General features: G+C 39.6%; 1 protein-coding gene across 13 annotated transcripts in view; it reads right to left on the bottom strand.

The window, feature by feature from the left end:
- LOC137267857 (voltage-gated potassium channel subunit beta-2-like) overlaps positions 1 to 16,312 on the bottom strand; it is a 138,313-nt gene that overhangs the window by 57,014 nt on the left and 64,987 nt on the right. For all 13 annotated transcript variants that reach the window (XM_067802292.1, XM_067802293.1, XM_067802290.1 and 10 more), the window contains 2 exons: positions 14,549 to 14,592; positions 1,975 to 2,012 (listed from right to left, as the gene is read on the bottom strand). In XM_067802292.1, coding sequence (XP_067658393.1) covers positions 1,975 to 2,012; positions 14,549 to 14,592 — 82 coding nt within the window. The remainder of the gene's footprint in view (positions 1 to 1,974; positions 2,013 to 14,548; positions 14,593 to 16,312) is intronic.

The following is a 16,312-nucleotide window of genomic DNA, read 5'->3' on the forward strand; positions in this document are numbered from 1 at the left end:
GTTAAATTCTAGCCATACAGCAATGGTCTGTAAATAATCAAGGCTGGATCAAACAATCCAGTGATCAACAGCATAAGCATCAATCTATGCAAATGGGAACATGTGTCAACCAAGTCAGCGATCCTGACCACTCAATCCTATTCATTGTCTCAATTTTCACGATTGTCTGGATCTTCACGAGCTTGCTGCAAAAGTTATCATCATCATCATCATCACCATCACCATCACCATCACCATCATCATCATCATCATCATCACCACCATCATCATCATCATCATCATCATCACCATCATCATCATCATCATCATCACATCATCACATCATCATCATCACCATCATCATCACCATCATCACCATCATCATCATCGTCATCATCACCACCATCACCACCATCATCATCATCATCATCATCACCATCATCATCATCATCATCATCATCATCATCATCATCATCATCATCATCACCATCATCATCATCATCATCAGCAGCAGCAGCAGCAGCAGCAGCAGCAGCACCATCAGCAGCAGCAACAGCAGCAGCAGCAGCAACATGCATTCCATCAAGACAGGGAATAGTTGTAACGCTGAGAATAGGGCCAACTCATACATTTATGTCAGATATTGACTGGTCCAGCTACTTTCAAGGCATATTGATGTTTGTCCCCATATCATAATAGAAGAACTGAACAGGGCAACAATATCTGCCTGAATATGGCATGAAGACAGCGGGTGAGTGAGTGAGTGGGCAGTGAATGGGAGTGGGTGTTGGTGTGGACGTCAATGTGGCTGTCGGCGTTGGCGTGGGCGTAAAAGTAGATACAAAGAAAGGAGTTAAATGAAATCACACTTGACATCTTCCAGGCAATAAGCATTGACTGGCCTCCATGACAACTTGACAAAAGAAAACACTTCCCTTCACACTCATTTCCTCCGACTCGTATTGATTTCATGTCACAGTCTGACACAACAATCTGATCAAGTCCTATATGATGAAACTATTTGCCTACCAGCTGGTCAACATTGTATTCAGAAATGTTCAGGGAGGGAGGGAGGAAGGGAGGTTCTATGCCACTCTTAGCAATATTCCCGCAATACCACAGCTGGGATAACCAGGGATTGGCTTCATACATGGACTTTAGCATGATGACCCAATGATCTAACACAGGGACACCCACATTGTATTCAGAAATGCAATTGACCCTAGAAGGTGCAACAAACAAAGGTTGGCAGGGACGGTGTTGATTGGTTTCACCAACAGGAGGCCAGGTTTGACAAACAGCCAAGATGCATAACAGGAAATTATGATTTAATAAAAATCAAATCAAGAAACCTTTTGTTACAAGACATAAGCTTATATTACATGACTATGAGTGAGTGAGTGAGTGAGTGAGTGAGTGAGTGAGTGAGTGAGTGAGTGAGTGAGTGAGTGAGTGAGTGAGTGAGTGAGTGAGTGAGTGAGTGAGTGAGTGAGTGAGTGAGGAAGGGAGGTTCTATGCCACTCTTAGCAATATTCCAACAATACCACAGCTGGGATAACCAGGGATTGGCTTCATACAACATGCCCACGGACTTTAGCATGATGACCCAATGATCTAACACAGGGACACCCACCTCCAAGATAAAGTCTGTGACATGTTTTCAATCTGGTGATGGTCCAGTTATCCCATCTACTCAAAATGGAAGACGTTATACATACACTTTGTGGAACATTGTGTGAAAAATGACTCTGAAAAACCAAGAAGTTCCAGAAGTTCCACTACTTTGAGCAATATGGCGGGAAGTGGTATTACTTGGTTTATTCCATAAACATTTAGTGGGAGATGATGTGCATCCTTGTACAACTAAGGGAGGTAACTCAAAATACACTTGACACACTCACTTTTCAAGATCAGTAAGTTCAGATGAGTCCAAATCAGACATATATTTCATGACACAGAACTTTGGTTATAAATACGATAAGACAAGGACCCTACCTCTTCTGAAACCTGGCCTCCAAAGGTCACCCATGTTCCTGGAAAAGAAAAAAAACACACTTGTAAAAAGTAGCACCATATTAAACTACATAATAATCCACATGGTATATACAGTAATTCAACATGTTAAGGTATTCTGTGATCATGGTGTATGTTATTGTACACACTTTTGCAAGACAAACCACACAGAAATGATTAGAAGATTGAAGAGCGTGCCAACCATACCCCCAACCTCATGGCAGCTGGACGATGCACCACCTGATCCAACTAGTCACCCCAGCTTGCAGGGGATATTTGTATACTTCACCGGCAATGTGGATAGTTATCTCCCTTTGGTAGCAAGACTAGTAAAAATCCACTAATGACTATACATGGTTTAATTATGTTAATTATAAAGCAATTCATATAGCAATATTCCAGCAATATCACCGTAGGGCACACCAGATATGGGTTTTACACATTGTACAAATGTGGGGAATCAAGCCTGGACCTTCAGCATGATAAGCAAAAGCTTCAACCACTAAGCTACTCTCACCCAGAACAATGGCCATAATACTGCACAATTTGCAGTTTTGTTATTTCAACATGATACAGAATAAGTCAATCCTAACACCAGGCCACAACGGTAGACTTGACAAAGGTGGTAGCTTTTCAGCATTGGTTCACCTGTATCTGGACAGAGGCATACAACAGATGAAATACGACAAGCTGCATGTGGCCTCTTCAGTTTGTATGGCAAATAAAGGACTACCAAAGCAAAGCTTTTTTTCAAAATTCAAATCATAAATTTGTTAATAGTTTGTAAAACTGTTGTAAAAGTCTCACGTGTGAAGCTTCTCTAATAAATAGGGTGTGGAACTGTGAAATATTCACACTTCAGAATATAATTTGAAATACTGAATTGACAGGAAGAAAATGTCCTCTCACAAACTCACAGTATAACTAACACAGTAGTTAAAATCTCTAACATGAAGTTTAGCAGAGCATCAGGCTTCTCCGCCAAAGATATTTCACTCTCTAATCTGCAAAACCAATGAAAGAGATCATAACAATCTACTCTACCTTGCAGGAGGCAGACATAACGTTGGATTTATGTGTTCAGATGTTGTTCACTCCAATCAACCACTCCACATACACTCTGACCAGCTACAAATTACACATCAATTCAAATTCTTGAATAACTTGTGATCAATTAAACAAAAAATGCCTGTTAATATGTCAGCAGAAAGTAGCAAATCCCCCTCCTTTAAAGCAAGGCATATTTAGAAAAGGAGTAAGATCCTCACCTTCGCTGCAATGGCCAATAAAACAATCATAAAGCAAGCTGCTTACTCTGACAGTCGGCTTTAACATTCCAGATGTGCCAGCCTAAAGCAGTCTTCCTACAGGTCTGATTTTAGCACAGCCTACAGTAGCCATATTACAGGTCTGTCGTAACTGTAGCATGGCCTACAGTAGCCATATTACAGATCTGACTGAAGCACAGCCTACATAGCCATATTACAGGTCTGACTGAAGCACAGCCTACATAGCCATATTACAGATCTGACTGAAGCACAGCCTACAAAGCCATATAACAGATCTGACTGAACCACAGCCTACAGTAGCCATATTACAGGTCTGACTGAACCACAGCCTACAAAGCCATATAACAGGTCTGACTGAAGCACAGCCTACATAGCCATATTACAGATCTGACTGAAGCACAGCCTACATAGCCATACTACAGATCTGATTGAAGCACAGCCTACATAGCCATATTACAGATCTGACTGAAGCACAGCCTACAAAGCCATATAACAGGTCTGACTGAAGCACAGCCTACATAGCCATATTACAGATCTGACTGAAGCACAGCCTACATAGCCATATAACAGGTCTGACTGAACCACAGCCTACATAGCCATATTACAGATCTGACTGAAGCACAGCCTACATAGCCATACTACAGATCTGATTGAAGCACAGCCTACATAGCCATATTACAGGTCTGACTGAAGCACAGCCTACAGTAGCCATATTACAGATCTGAATGAAGCACGACTTACAGTAGCCATATTACAGATCTGACTGAACCACAGCCTACAGTAGCCATATTACAGGTCTGACTGAAGCACAGCCTACAGAAGCCATATTACAGATCTGACTGAACCACAGCCTACAGTAGCCATATTACAGATCTGACTGATGCACAGCCTACAGTAGCCATGTTGCAGGACTGATTGTAGCATGGCCTACAGTAGCCATATTACAGATCTGACTGATGCACAGCCTACAGTAGCCATATTGCAGGACTGATTGTAGCATGGCCTACAAGATGCCATGAACAGACCCCAGCAGTCATCTCAAAGCATCTTATTAGCATATTTATTGATAATTAACACAAATATTTCACAGTTTGGATTCTGATGCTGTTACAGTTACTCAAATTACAGACGACATTATCCTTCAGGTGTGAAACAGAAAGTTCAAGACTTGAATGACTGCTATTCATAAAATCTTAAACTCGCATCTAATAGACATAAGACTTCTAGGCAATGACATTGATTTTTATTTGTCAGATCTTAAAAGCTCTCTCCTTTCAATGAACATCTAATTATTAAGGTCCTGAGAACAACAATCCTTTATATCAACATATAGAAGAGAAAACGATGTATGTATGTCAACATCTGTTGAACAAGGTAGTGTAAGAATGTGTTTTCACTTTGACAGGAATGTCTAGGAATACCCAACTAAGATGGTTTTCCACTAAATCTGGTGTATCTATCACAAGGTGGGTAGCTGTAGACTACACCTGCTGGCATCAGCAGTGGGCAAGGAGCAGGGAAAGACTCGGTAGAGAGTCTTTTAACACAGATATAATATCATCCATCAAAGAGAGTGAGAAAACCAGGACACATACAAGTCAGTTCACACACAACATCCTGGTGATTCTTGGAGAAGGTCAAACAAGCATTTGATCTTGCAATCTTTCAAAAACACTCGTCAGACTGCTGCTGATTGGGGATAATAATCTGCCCCATATTTACTCAGTGAGGAATCTCCTCAGGGAGTTGCTGATCTTTGGATATCGATGGATAAACATGGTCATGAACTGGGTTATGTGCCCTTGTAATGACGAGAATGTCTACATCAGAAACTCAACGCCACAACTTATATTTCGGACAGTCTGGTGGCCATTAGAAGATCCTTGCTTTTCCCATTACTGACATGTAGTGGTTTACATATGTGCACAGAAGCTCACACTTGCTGTTACACATACCAGTCCATGGATGCCTGGCAGCAAGCCTACCATGAACTGACAGTCATTAGGCTCAAGACTCAAGTAGTAGTGAGTTCAATGCAACAATGAAACAGTGACAAACTGCTCACTATCGTTTCTTCACTGTTTTTTTCATTCATTCATTCATTCATTCATTCATTCGTTTCTTCATTTGTTCATTTGTTTCTTCTAGGGTAAGTGAGTCAGCAACTTGGTTGGCACATGTCATTGTATCCCACTTGCATAGATAGATGTTCATGCTGTTGATCACTTGATTTTCTGGTCCAGACAGATTATCTACAGACCAATGCCATATGGCTGGAATATTGTTGATTGTGGTGTTAAACTAAACTCAGTCACTGATATGGAAGTAATATGTCCAGAGTTTCAGGAGCAAGAGTAGCAACGCATCCGAACCAGTCAGAACCCATTCTTGAACAATATCAACACACAAATTTCCTCATTCCACAAGTACTCAAGTTGTTCTGGTCTAACCATGTGCCACAACCTGTCCCTGGTATGGAACTGTTAACGAAACCTCTGCAAATCCTCTGTGTTTGCAAATTTGCCAGCTGGCCATCAGGGCCTGTTGCTATCTGCAGGCTTTAAAATCTACAGGCCCGGAATGAAACCTGTAGGTCCATCTTGTTAATGTCAAACCAATAAAAACAAATTAGACTACACTGTACACAATTTTACTCAGAGACATGTTTTTCGCTGTTAAAGAGTAGTGTTGACATTCCTACATGGAAAACGCCGAAATACCAGAATGTGAAACTGTATGTTATTGTAACATGATGGATCATGGATAATTCCCAGACATAAATAAAGTGAGAAAACAAGGGAAAGATTCCAGTTGTGAAAAAAAGCACATAATTTACTGAAAACAACAAGGGCCTGCAGATATTTTAAACTGCCAGTCCAATGCAAATACAACTTATTTCAAATGCTGAACCTGTGTGCTTATTGTGACAACAGACGGTTTTGATGGGTAACCTTACTTAGACTATACATGTAATTACATGTTGAGTAGGTTTTACTAATTATTGGTGGACAGACTCACATTAACCGGCTTACACAGAAAATATTTAGCATTTTTTTCTTTTTCTAGTAACAATCAATCTTTAATGCTCTTGTTATGATCAAAGATTAAACAAATATATTTAGAAACAGGGACAAATTTAGACTCGATTGGTATTTCTGGTTTTCATTTTTGCCATGAATGAGTTCCACTAACAGATATTCCTCGAAATGCTATAAATGCCATTTCTCATGAGACAAATTCAGTAGCTACATAGCCATGTGGCATTTCCACACAGTCTTTGATAATTTTGTAGTTATGCTGGAATTGTGTGTGTCAAGGGTATTATCACCTGTTTATTCTAATAGGACTTTTTGACATTGTATATAACCTTGTTCAGTGGCCAAAAATAAATGTGGATAAGAGACACTTACTCTCCTAAAGCGATATTCAGTGTTATTTCCTGCAGTAGACCCAGCTTGTGTAACACTGCAACCTGGTCGGAACTTGCGGATCATTATTCCTGTAGTAAACACAAGGCACCTGGGGCTGACTCTATGCGTGCTCATGTCTCTCCCCATAGCAATGACTGAATACAGGCCTCTCACAACAATAACTATGAGATCAATGTACTTGTCTGCACAGATATAAGCGTAAGTCAGTCAAACCAATGGGTGTTGGGGTAATATATCAGTTACATCGCTCACATGCATATAAAGTTTTAGTCAAACAAACTGATGGTCTCTGGGCAATATATCAGTTATATCACAGAAATAGAAATAAAGCTTTAGTCTGACAATGTTTCAGTCAACTAATATTCCAGTGTGCTAGGGACATTTTAAGACCCCAAATCCTTACTATGGCAGCAATGACTTGACCTGATATGTAAATAAGCTGTAAGAGAACATGAAGGTTTGTTCCACTTGTCTCATGTATATTTACTATGAAATATCTGAGATATTTCACATACAGGGGGTATGAACATCCCAAAAATTAGATTTTTGAGAAACAGATATATGATAGCAACCTAACCATCTGAAAACTTGAGGGACAGGATACTGATGGACTTGAATCCTGTGTCTGTATTTTCCCCGCTCACACCTGTTGTGGTAGCAATCATCATTTGACCCCATTTGTTTATATTCTTAATGACTGTTTGATCTACATTCGCTACACAAAGCAATATATAGGCAATTACAACATCAGTTTTCATAGGCTATATAATACAGCTGTATAACTGCCGATACAAATATCTATTCATCACAATCGACAATGTGGAAAGGGTTTTGTGGATATGGTTTTGTCACTTCTCTTTGTATAAGTAAAATTGCTCTCCTCGCACATTTCATCAAGAGAGCTAACTTAGCAAAGAATAAAACTTTGAGATGATTATATCCTACGCAACTGGTTATCTACAATTTGCAAGACCAACTAGTATTTCAAAATTTCAGAGTGAGTATACTTGTGTACTCATCTTCTACGTAGCCTGATTTGTGTTCAGAATGTGCCCTGTAGGTGTTTAACCCTATATCTGATGTTTATCTGTACTTATCTAGATTGGGGGCATCAAGTGAGCATAGCAAATTATCTAAATATAACCCTTCCACTGAACCACTAGGTAATTCTTGGGCTGTATCATTAAAAATGTCCTAACCATAAATTGTTATTCCTTGTTGGATCCCTGTTGACAACATGATCATCAATTATTTTTACCAAGCTGGTACAGATTTGTCCTCACAAGTTATATGCTTTTAAGTTAACTCTTTTAAGGTGCTTGTTGTCAAATTCAACGCAAGTATCATCCTGGATTGCAAGTGGTGGACCATACTCCATCACACAGGGTATGACACACCCTGCTACAAAACTGGAGTTTCTCATCATCAGGCATCAAATATTTTCACAAACATATGATATTAATATTTCATTAACATACAGTCAAAAACAATTTGCTTTGTGTGAATACAAAATTTTGGAAGGTGGTAATATGTAAAATATGCTGTATTTAGGATTATATGTTCTCAGTAAAGAACAAATTATAGTCCTTGTGGAGGTTGAGAGTCATCTGGGATTTGAACACTCTCAGAGTTAGGCACCTAAATACGAGCGTGCAAGGTCAGTGATCTAACACTCTCACCCACCATGGTTTCCACAAAATGAAAGTCTGACAACTAACACATTTCCCACAACCTCCCTGTTACCTATACTGACCACCCAATTCACAGCTATTGCAACAGTCTTGACCACCCAATCAAAAGTCATAGTACCTATACTGACCATCCAATCAACAGTTACAGCTGCAACACTGACCCCCCAATCCCTAGTATAGCAAAAGTCCTGACCACCCAGTCAACAGGTATTACAATACGTACCACCTAATCAACACCTACAACACCTATACTGACCATCCAACCCACAATTATACCACCTATACTGACCATCCAATTAACAGTTATAGTTACAATGACTGACCACCCAATCCACAGTTACAGCATATGCTACAGACTGACCTAGAGTATACACTGAGCATAAGAACATCAGAATATTCATACACAAAAACATACACTGACCTTCATGATATAATGCTGTTTTGTGGATATGGCCCCTAGTGTGTAGGGCAGTGAAATGTTGCCACTTTGTCTGTCAAGCCCTTGTACATTGGAGTGCAAGTTGCTGGCAAGCTGTTCTTGAAAATTATCTCATCAAAGCGTTGGGTGATAATTAGCTAAGTGGCCACAAGTAAGCAGCACAAGGACAGATGGGACCAGGGGAGTGCTTAAAGCAGTGGTGTCTGTCAAGACACAAAAGACAGCAAGTTGCTGGCATGTTTGCACAGGCTGCTTCCACAAATAGTTGCAGCTTCAAAATATTATTAATAGCTTTTTAAAAATACACCACTTTCAGTCATGATCCCAATTTTACAAATCTGATATAGCGTTAATATACTCATTAATAACAGCAACCATAACAATAAACATGACAATGACAATGAAATATAATATAAACACATCCTAATAATTATCACCATCATCATCATCACCATCATTAGTAATGATCATAATAAAAGGAAACATAACTCTCACTGATGAGAACAGATATGGGAGCATGAAAGCTGCATAAATTGCCTGTACACTGTAAAAGTCTGTGTAGCATTGCCCAAGGGATGAAACAAAGATTAATCATGAAGTGTAATACTGATACATCCAAGAAAATGTTTTACACATTGTAACCAAGCCTTATATTTGCATCAATACAATGAATTCAACACTTCATTTTATTAAACATAAGGACGTGACCCCCTCTCATTCCCTACATTGTCTTTTTCCCACAACTACATCTAATCATTGACCTTGACCTTGATTCCATAGGCAAGAATGTGTGCTACAGTCATGGGCAACTACGCCCTGAGACAGCAGCTTGCACCTTCATCAATATTTCATTGAGCTGCACTCACAATTTCAACAGATGGCCATATTGTTCTCCCTGTTGCTGCTGCCATGGTAAAAGCTATCATGCTGGGCTGACGGCTGCCTGCCTTAAACTGATCTGTTTCAGCATCCACTCACTGTACTAACCCTGTCACCAAGTCTGTATCACAGTCCCTGAACCACATTGTTTCCCTACAGCCAAGCCTCTCTGCAATGCTAAAGCTTTAAATGAAGCAAGTCTAGATTTCCTCAGGTTCTGAATCTCTGGACCTCCTTTCCATTATGCATATGGGGTATTATGTTACTAACAAAATTATATTTAGTGATGTGATCAAGTAGGTATTCATAGACACAGAAGAATGTAAGACTTTGATTTATGTCAGGATGGTAGACTTTTGATCCATGTCAGGATGGTAGACTTTTGATCCATGTCAGGATGGTAGACTTTAGTCTCTGAAAACTGTAAGTCTTGGATCCATGTTAGGAGGGTAGATTTTAGTTTGTGAAGAATATAAGACCTGGATCTCTCTCTAGAAAGTAGGCTTTAGTATGAAGAATGTAAGACTTTCATCTCTGTCAGGAGTTTAGACTTTAGTCTGTGAAAAATTTAAGACTTGGATCCATATTTGGAGGGTAGACTTCAGAATGAAGAATGTAAGACTTGGATCTCTGTCAGGAGGGTAGACTTTACTCTGTGAAACATGTAAGGCTTGGATTCATGTTAGGAAGGTACACTTTAGCTTGGGAAGAATGTAAGACTTGGATCTATGTTAAGAGGATGGACCAGCAACCATCTCAACCACTAACTCTCATCTTCAGCTCCCATCCAATCAATCATCCCTTCCACTCACCCACCCTCAGATTTACCACAAACCCAACCCACAGCTTCACGATCCTGGGCTGAGTGAATGTTGTATTACACAGCAGTCATTACTCAGAAAACATGATGGTTGTTGATACAAGGATCATTGTTGCAGAATAATGTCATACAATCAGCTGAAGATCTCACATGAACAATCTAAGCTTCATTCAGATCAACTGCTTCAGTTCCATGCCTAGAAACTTAATCAACTGCAGAGTATCCATTGAAAGATCTGCACTGGTGTACTGACAATGGTAATGGTGTGCTTGAGACTTCTGCCGTAGAATATCTATGAGGAGGCCAACTGTCTTGAAATGGAAACCAGCAATGGTGTTGGCTGTCAAAGGACTTGTTCTCAGGGACAGGCATGACCATCCTGAAATTCCTACAGATCAACAGTGGAATGTATAACAGTGAATGTATAATGACATCACTGAAGTAGTCAAACAATTCAGATTTAGATAAACATGGAATGAGTGAGTTTAGCTATACTCAGCTTTAGCACTAGTCCATCAATTTCAAGGAAGTGGACACCAGAAATGGGTCTCACACATTGTACCCATGTGTGGAATCAAACCTGTGTCTTTGGCATGACAAGTGAACACGTTAACCACAGGGCTACCCTACCAGTCCCATACAAACATAGAAGAATACAAAGACATCAACTGTTGAATATTGATCAGCCTGAAAGATAACTGTTTGTCTCCTCACTGGAGGTTTTGATAGCAGCTCAAGTTCCTATTTCTTCCAAATTGATTTTCTTCTGTCTGGATTGAAGGAGAACATATCTATTTTTGTTCCACCACACTGGCTAGTTCAATGACATTGTCAGTTGAAAGGGTCGCCCAAGGTCAGGTTAGCCTGTATAAAGTCATGGACAACTGGCAACAGTAAACTCTGCTATCAATCATCTGTCTGAAGCCCCTTGACCTCATACTGTCCTGGAACCCTTCCATACCTCTATGGCTTAAGTTTGCATTGGTTTCCACGGTAACTGCATGCTTAACTGTGCTCTAATGTATGCAGATATTTTGACTAAACATTGGAGCAGGCAAGAGTGCAATAGGACATATTTAGATCTATCATTCCAAGTTTCCACAACAATAGTGTCAGCTAGGTATCATCAATCAATTCTCTGCAAAGACTAAGGTCAGAAGGTCAGAATCATTGACATTGCCAAGAAAGGAACATGTTAAGCTCCACCATTAACTACACATGTGAGATATTTTGAAAGAACACTAAAATAATGGACACGTTATTATGAATACATCTTTCACTCTAGATATGACAAAACAGGCATCTATAAGCAGACCAATCTACAAAGTCAGAGAAAATACAAGGAACCTCCTTCATGGTCCCACAGGCTTTATCAGAACAATAAGCCCTGAGAAATCTCTGGTTCCACTTTCATGGCTCTGTGTTGGACTAATACACTGCCTGCATGTGATTGTACCCATGTCTTTGTCCAACATGTCAGAGCTGTGACATGCACACACACACAATGGTATGGCGCTGACAGCTTCCACCACTGGTGCTATCATCTGACCAATTCCACCATTGGCGCCAATACCTTGCAGTGACATGTGTTTGTTAAGATGGCCTGGGGTATCAACAGTTTCATTCAAGCAGTGAATTGTCTCATGATTGTGTCAAATGCAGTGCCAATTATCCCAGAAATGATACAGAAATCAGAATTGGATTATATTTATTACAATGTCACAGAGATATGCTCATTCCTTCATATAGATGGTGGAGGAAATTTGGTTTAAATCCATCCCTCAACTGACAAAACAACCTTTTATGACAAATCATGAGTCTGTTAACAGGTGGCCATAGTGACAGATGAGCCTGCAACAGGTGAGCTCTTTAATGTTAAACCTTTCACAAGTGAGCATGTTAACCAACAACAGGTGGCTTATCAGCTGACACTTCATATTAATTAGCCAGATTATTATCCCTATCTTTCACTCCTGTGTACCATAACTTGTTACAGCGACTAACTCAGGTCAGGCATGATTCAAATATTAAAAAACCTCTAAAAACTATGTAGTCAAGGCCTGGAAGACTATATTTTAATCATTTATATGACGCTAACCTGTATTTTTTATCATTACTGCATTGTACATTGACGTATGAGACAGAAAAACCAGCGATTGAAATCATGAGCAATGTTCCTTGATGACTGGGCACTTTAACAAGCAGCCAACTAAATATTAAACCAGGATGCCATTATACAAACCAATCTTAGTGCCAAGGTGATTGCAACTCCATGCTTCAACATGGAGAGTCACAGGTTGCTTTGTACCATGGCAGCCAGACCTCATACAACAACAATCATTGAATCTACATTCTAAACCACATTCCCAAGAGAAGAATCAGTCTTCTATTTTGTTAAACTGTGCAAGTAGACATACAATTTACCATCGCGAGGGACCTTGGTATTTCTAAAACACAGTAATCTCTTGGTCATTATCTTGAAACATGCATCTGTGCTGTATCTTCCTGTCAGAACAAAACACTTTCTGGCAACACTCAAGCTCTGAGCATTTCTGTATCATCTCCTGATTAAATTGTGGGTGGATTCTACACCAATTTCCTCATCTTCGCATTTGGTTTTTGTAGAGACAAGCGTGGAATGCCTCTGTCGGTGGAAATATATGACAGCACACATCTCATAAAAATTCAAATCCCTCCCTAATACGTTTTCATTGTGCTGAGGAATGAAGAGATACATGACACGTGATCGAGGTATATTTGAAAGTCAGCTTTCAGTTCTTAGACATTTGAGGTAACTGCACAAAAACAAACTTCATTTGAAAGGAAATGTGATGTTTTGAACCCTTTTAACAGACAGAAGCCTCTCCTTCACAACCATTTCTATATTTCCTCAGAAATATCCCCTGTATTTTCACAGCACCATTCAAACTCATTTAATGAAATGCATGCTTGTTATATCCTCAGTCCAAAACAAAGTACCTATCCTTAAGCTAACATGCTATAAAATCTAAATTTCCATAACATGACTTCCCAGTTGAAGATAATATTTCTTGCTAGGGTTACTATGCCCAACTTCTAAAACTCCCACAAGAAGTTCTGCCAATACTGTCTCTCTGGCTCCTGTGCTTCTAGCTATGGCCATCGGTACAAGAAACTATATGCACATACATGTAATATCATCGCTGATGAGGAGAATACTTCTCATCTGAAGTGTGAACCTATGAAAGCAAGCTGCATACAAACAAGTTTCTTTCAAGGAATCATTGACACTTTACATTCTGAAAGACACTTCTGGCTCATGAGATCATGTGAATGAAATTCTTTGATGATGTAACAGTCGAGATAGCGGGGGATTTTTCTGCCACATACTGTCAGTCAAACGTAAAGTAGCAGTTTCCTGTTTACAAGCCCTACTTAAGTCCCTGTTCTTGTCACTTCGGTCCAAGAGAGTCAGTGATCATCTGAATTAACAAAGTACCCAAAAGTCAACACATTCTGGCATCACTGATGTAGTAAAGTCTGTTATATGACTTGCACTTGTCATAGCTAAAAGGCAGCTGAAGTGGAAACCTTCATTCTGCTAAATGATGGTGTGGTATATATCAGTATAAGTTATCTCCTTGCTTTGTGTCATTTGTCATTGCTGATTATATATCTCTCCATATCAAGGCCATGTATCTGTTTCAAAAGTCATGGAGAATACTTTCAGGAAATACTGGACAAAAATGCCTCTATATTAAAAAGGTTTTTCTTCAATACTTATGGCAGCTGGACAGTTTCCAAAACCAATGACGCTCATCCTATCAGACATAGCAATTGTACGATAGATCATTTCCCTGCACCAAAATGCCTGTCTGTCTAGGAATATAGAACAGTCAGTCGTCCACCACTAGCCAAGTATTCCACATCGCTTGGCATCCTGATTTCTTCATGTACTGGAACCTGTGTATTTTGTTCCCTGTGGAGTTTTTATAATCTACAAATAATAAATACTGATTTCTACTTACCAAAGCCAATATTGGAAACTCGGAGCCCAGACTTTCCCAGGTTCCTGTCAATAGAAAACACATGCAATGAAAGGTAATAATTGTCAGGAACTAAAGGCAGCTAACTGAAACTTAAAAAGCATCAAAGAAAGTGCTGGGTGATGTAACATTAGGTGGCCTAGTAGTCAACAGAAACGATATTCCCTTTGCAGGGTTGTCTCCCTTGTGTAGAAAGTTGAATCCTAGGTTTGAATCCCTATTTGCCTCAGTTATGTTTATGGATTGCTCAGACTCATGTCTGAGACATGTGTTCCTAACAACTAGTCTCTGTAATTAACATATCTTACTTCAGGGTCTGTATGACAGACTATGTGTTCCTCAAGTCAAGTCATGGGGGCTTGTGTTTCACCAAAGAGGTGAATGTCTGAGCTACATATTCCTCAAGTTGACTTGTCATGGGGGCTTGTGTCTCACCAAAGAGGTAAATGTCTGAGTTACATATTCCTCAAGTTGACTTGTCATGGGGGCTTGTGTTTCACCAAAGAGGTAAATGTCTGAGCTACATATTCCTCAAGTTGACTTGTCATGGGGCTTGGGTTTCACCAAAGAGGTAAATGTCTGAGCTACATATTCCTCAAGTTGACTTGTCATGGGGGGTTGTGTTTCACCAAAGAGGTAAATGTCTGAGCATGTTCCTCAAGTTGACTTGTCATGGACTTACCATTCACAGTATACTGGATTTGCAGAAATTATTTTACAGTTTTATTGAAAGTGGTCAAGGATAGATAAGATCCAAAGGAATCAAGGTCATTTTTAAATAGCCCTTCTTGCAATGCTAAAGCCCTTACTGAGGCGAGTCTAGATTTCCTCTCACTCTGCCTCCTTAAAATTAAATTTAAATAGGTTTACTTGTTACTATAAATATTATATATTCAGAGACTAAGCATTAATCTGTCATCAAAGCAACAAATAAGTTCTGTATTTAATCGATGGTAAAGTAATCAAGCATGTTGTAAAAAGCAAATGGCCCACCCTGAAAACATTGTCTGTTCTTAATTATTCCACTTGTTCCATATATTTCTGTTCATGATATGCACAACCCCACGGCAGACATAAAGATCAGCATTAGGAAATTGTATAATTTAAACAACACTTTACTCATCTGCTAATGGCAGTATCATTATCCAGAACAATTTAGCTGTGAATCATTAACCTAATTACAGAGACACAGTTAATGTCCCCATTTCCCACGGAACATTAATCACCTCTCTTAATCACCTCTCGTAAATCTAGATTAGAAGCAGGTGCTAGACTGGACAAGGGTACCAGCCTGGAAAGGGTGGCTGTGACCACAAGAACACCAGCCGCTGGAACCCAGGGTTTGTTTACTAATACTACAACACAGGTCTGATTTATTGCTGCTAGTGTGAAAACAGCTTGTAGATTAACTGTGGAGAGATGCACAATATAATTTTGCATTGCACTTTGTCCATGGGCTGAAGACCTACAAACTGAAATAGACTTTGTCATCTTGCAGTGAAATAATGAATGAGTTTGTCTTTAGTAATATTCCAGCAATATGACGACAGTAGACACCAAAAATAGGCCTCATACATTGAACCCATGTGGGGGACTGAACCTGGCAGATGATCCATTTTGTGGATTGGGACCTGGTCTTGGTGAGTGAATGCCTTAACCACTAGACTAGCACACACAACAGGTTTTGCGGAACAAAAGATTTACAAGAACATCCAAGATTAATAATTCCCTCTTCTTCTCATGTGA

This window comes from Haliotis asinina, chromosome 16 (assembly GCF_037392515.1).
Source record: "Haliotis asinina isolate JCU_RB_2024 chromosome 16, JCU_Hal_asi_v2, whole genome shotgun sequence".
Lineage (NCBI taxonomy): Eukaryota > Metazoa > Mollusca > Gastropoda > Lepetellida > Haliotidae > Haliotis > Haliotis asinina.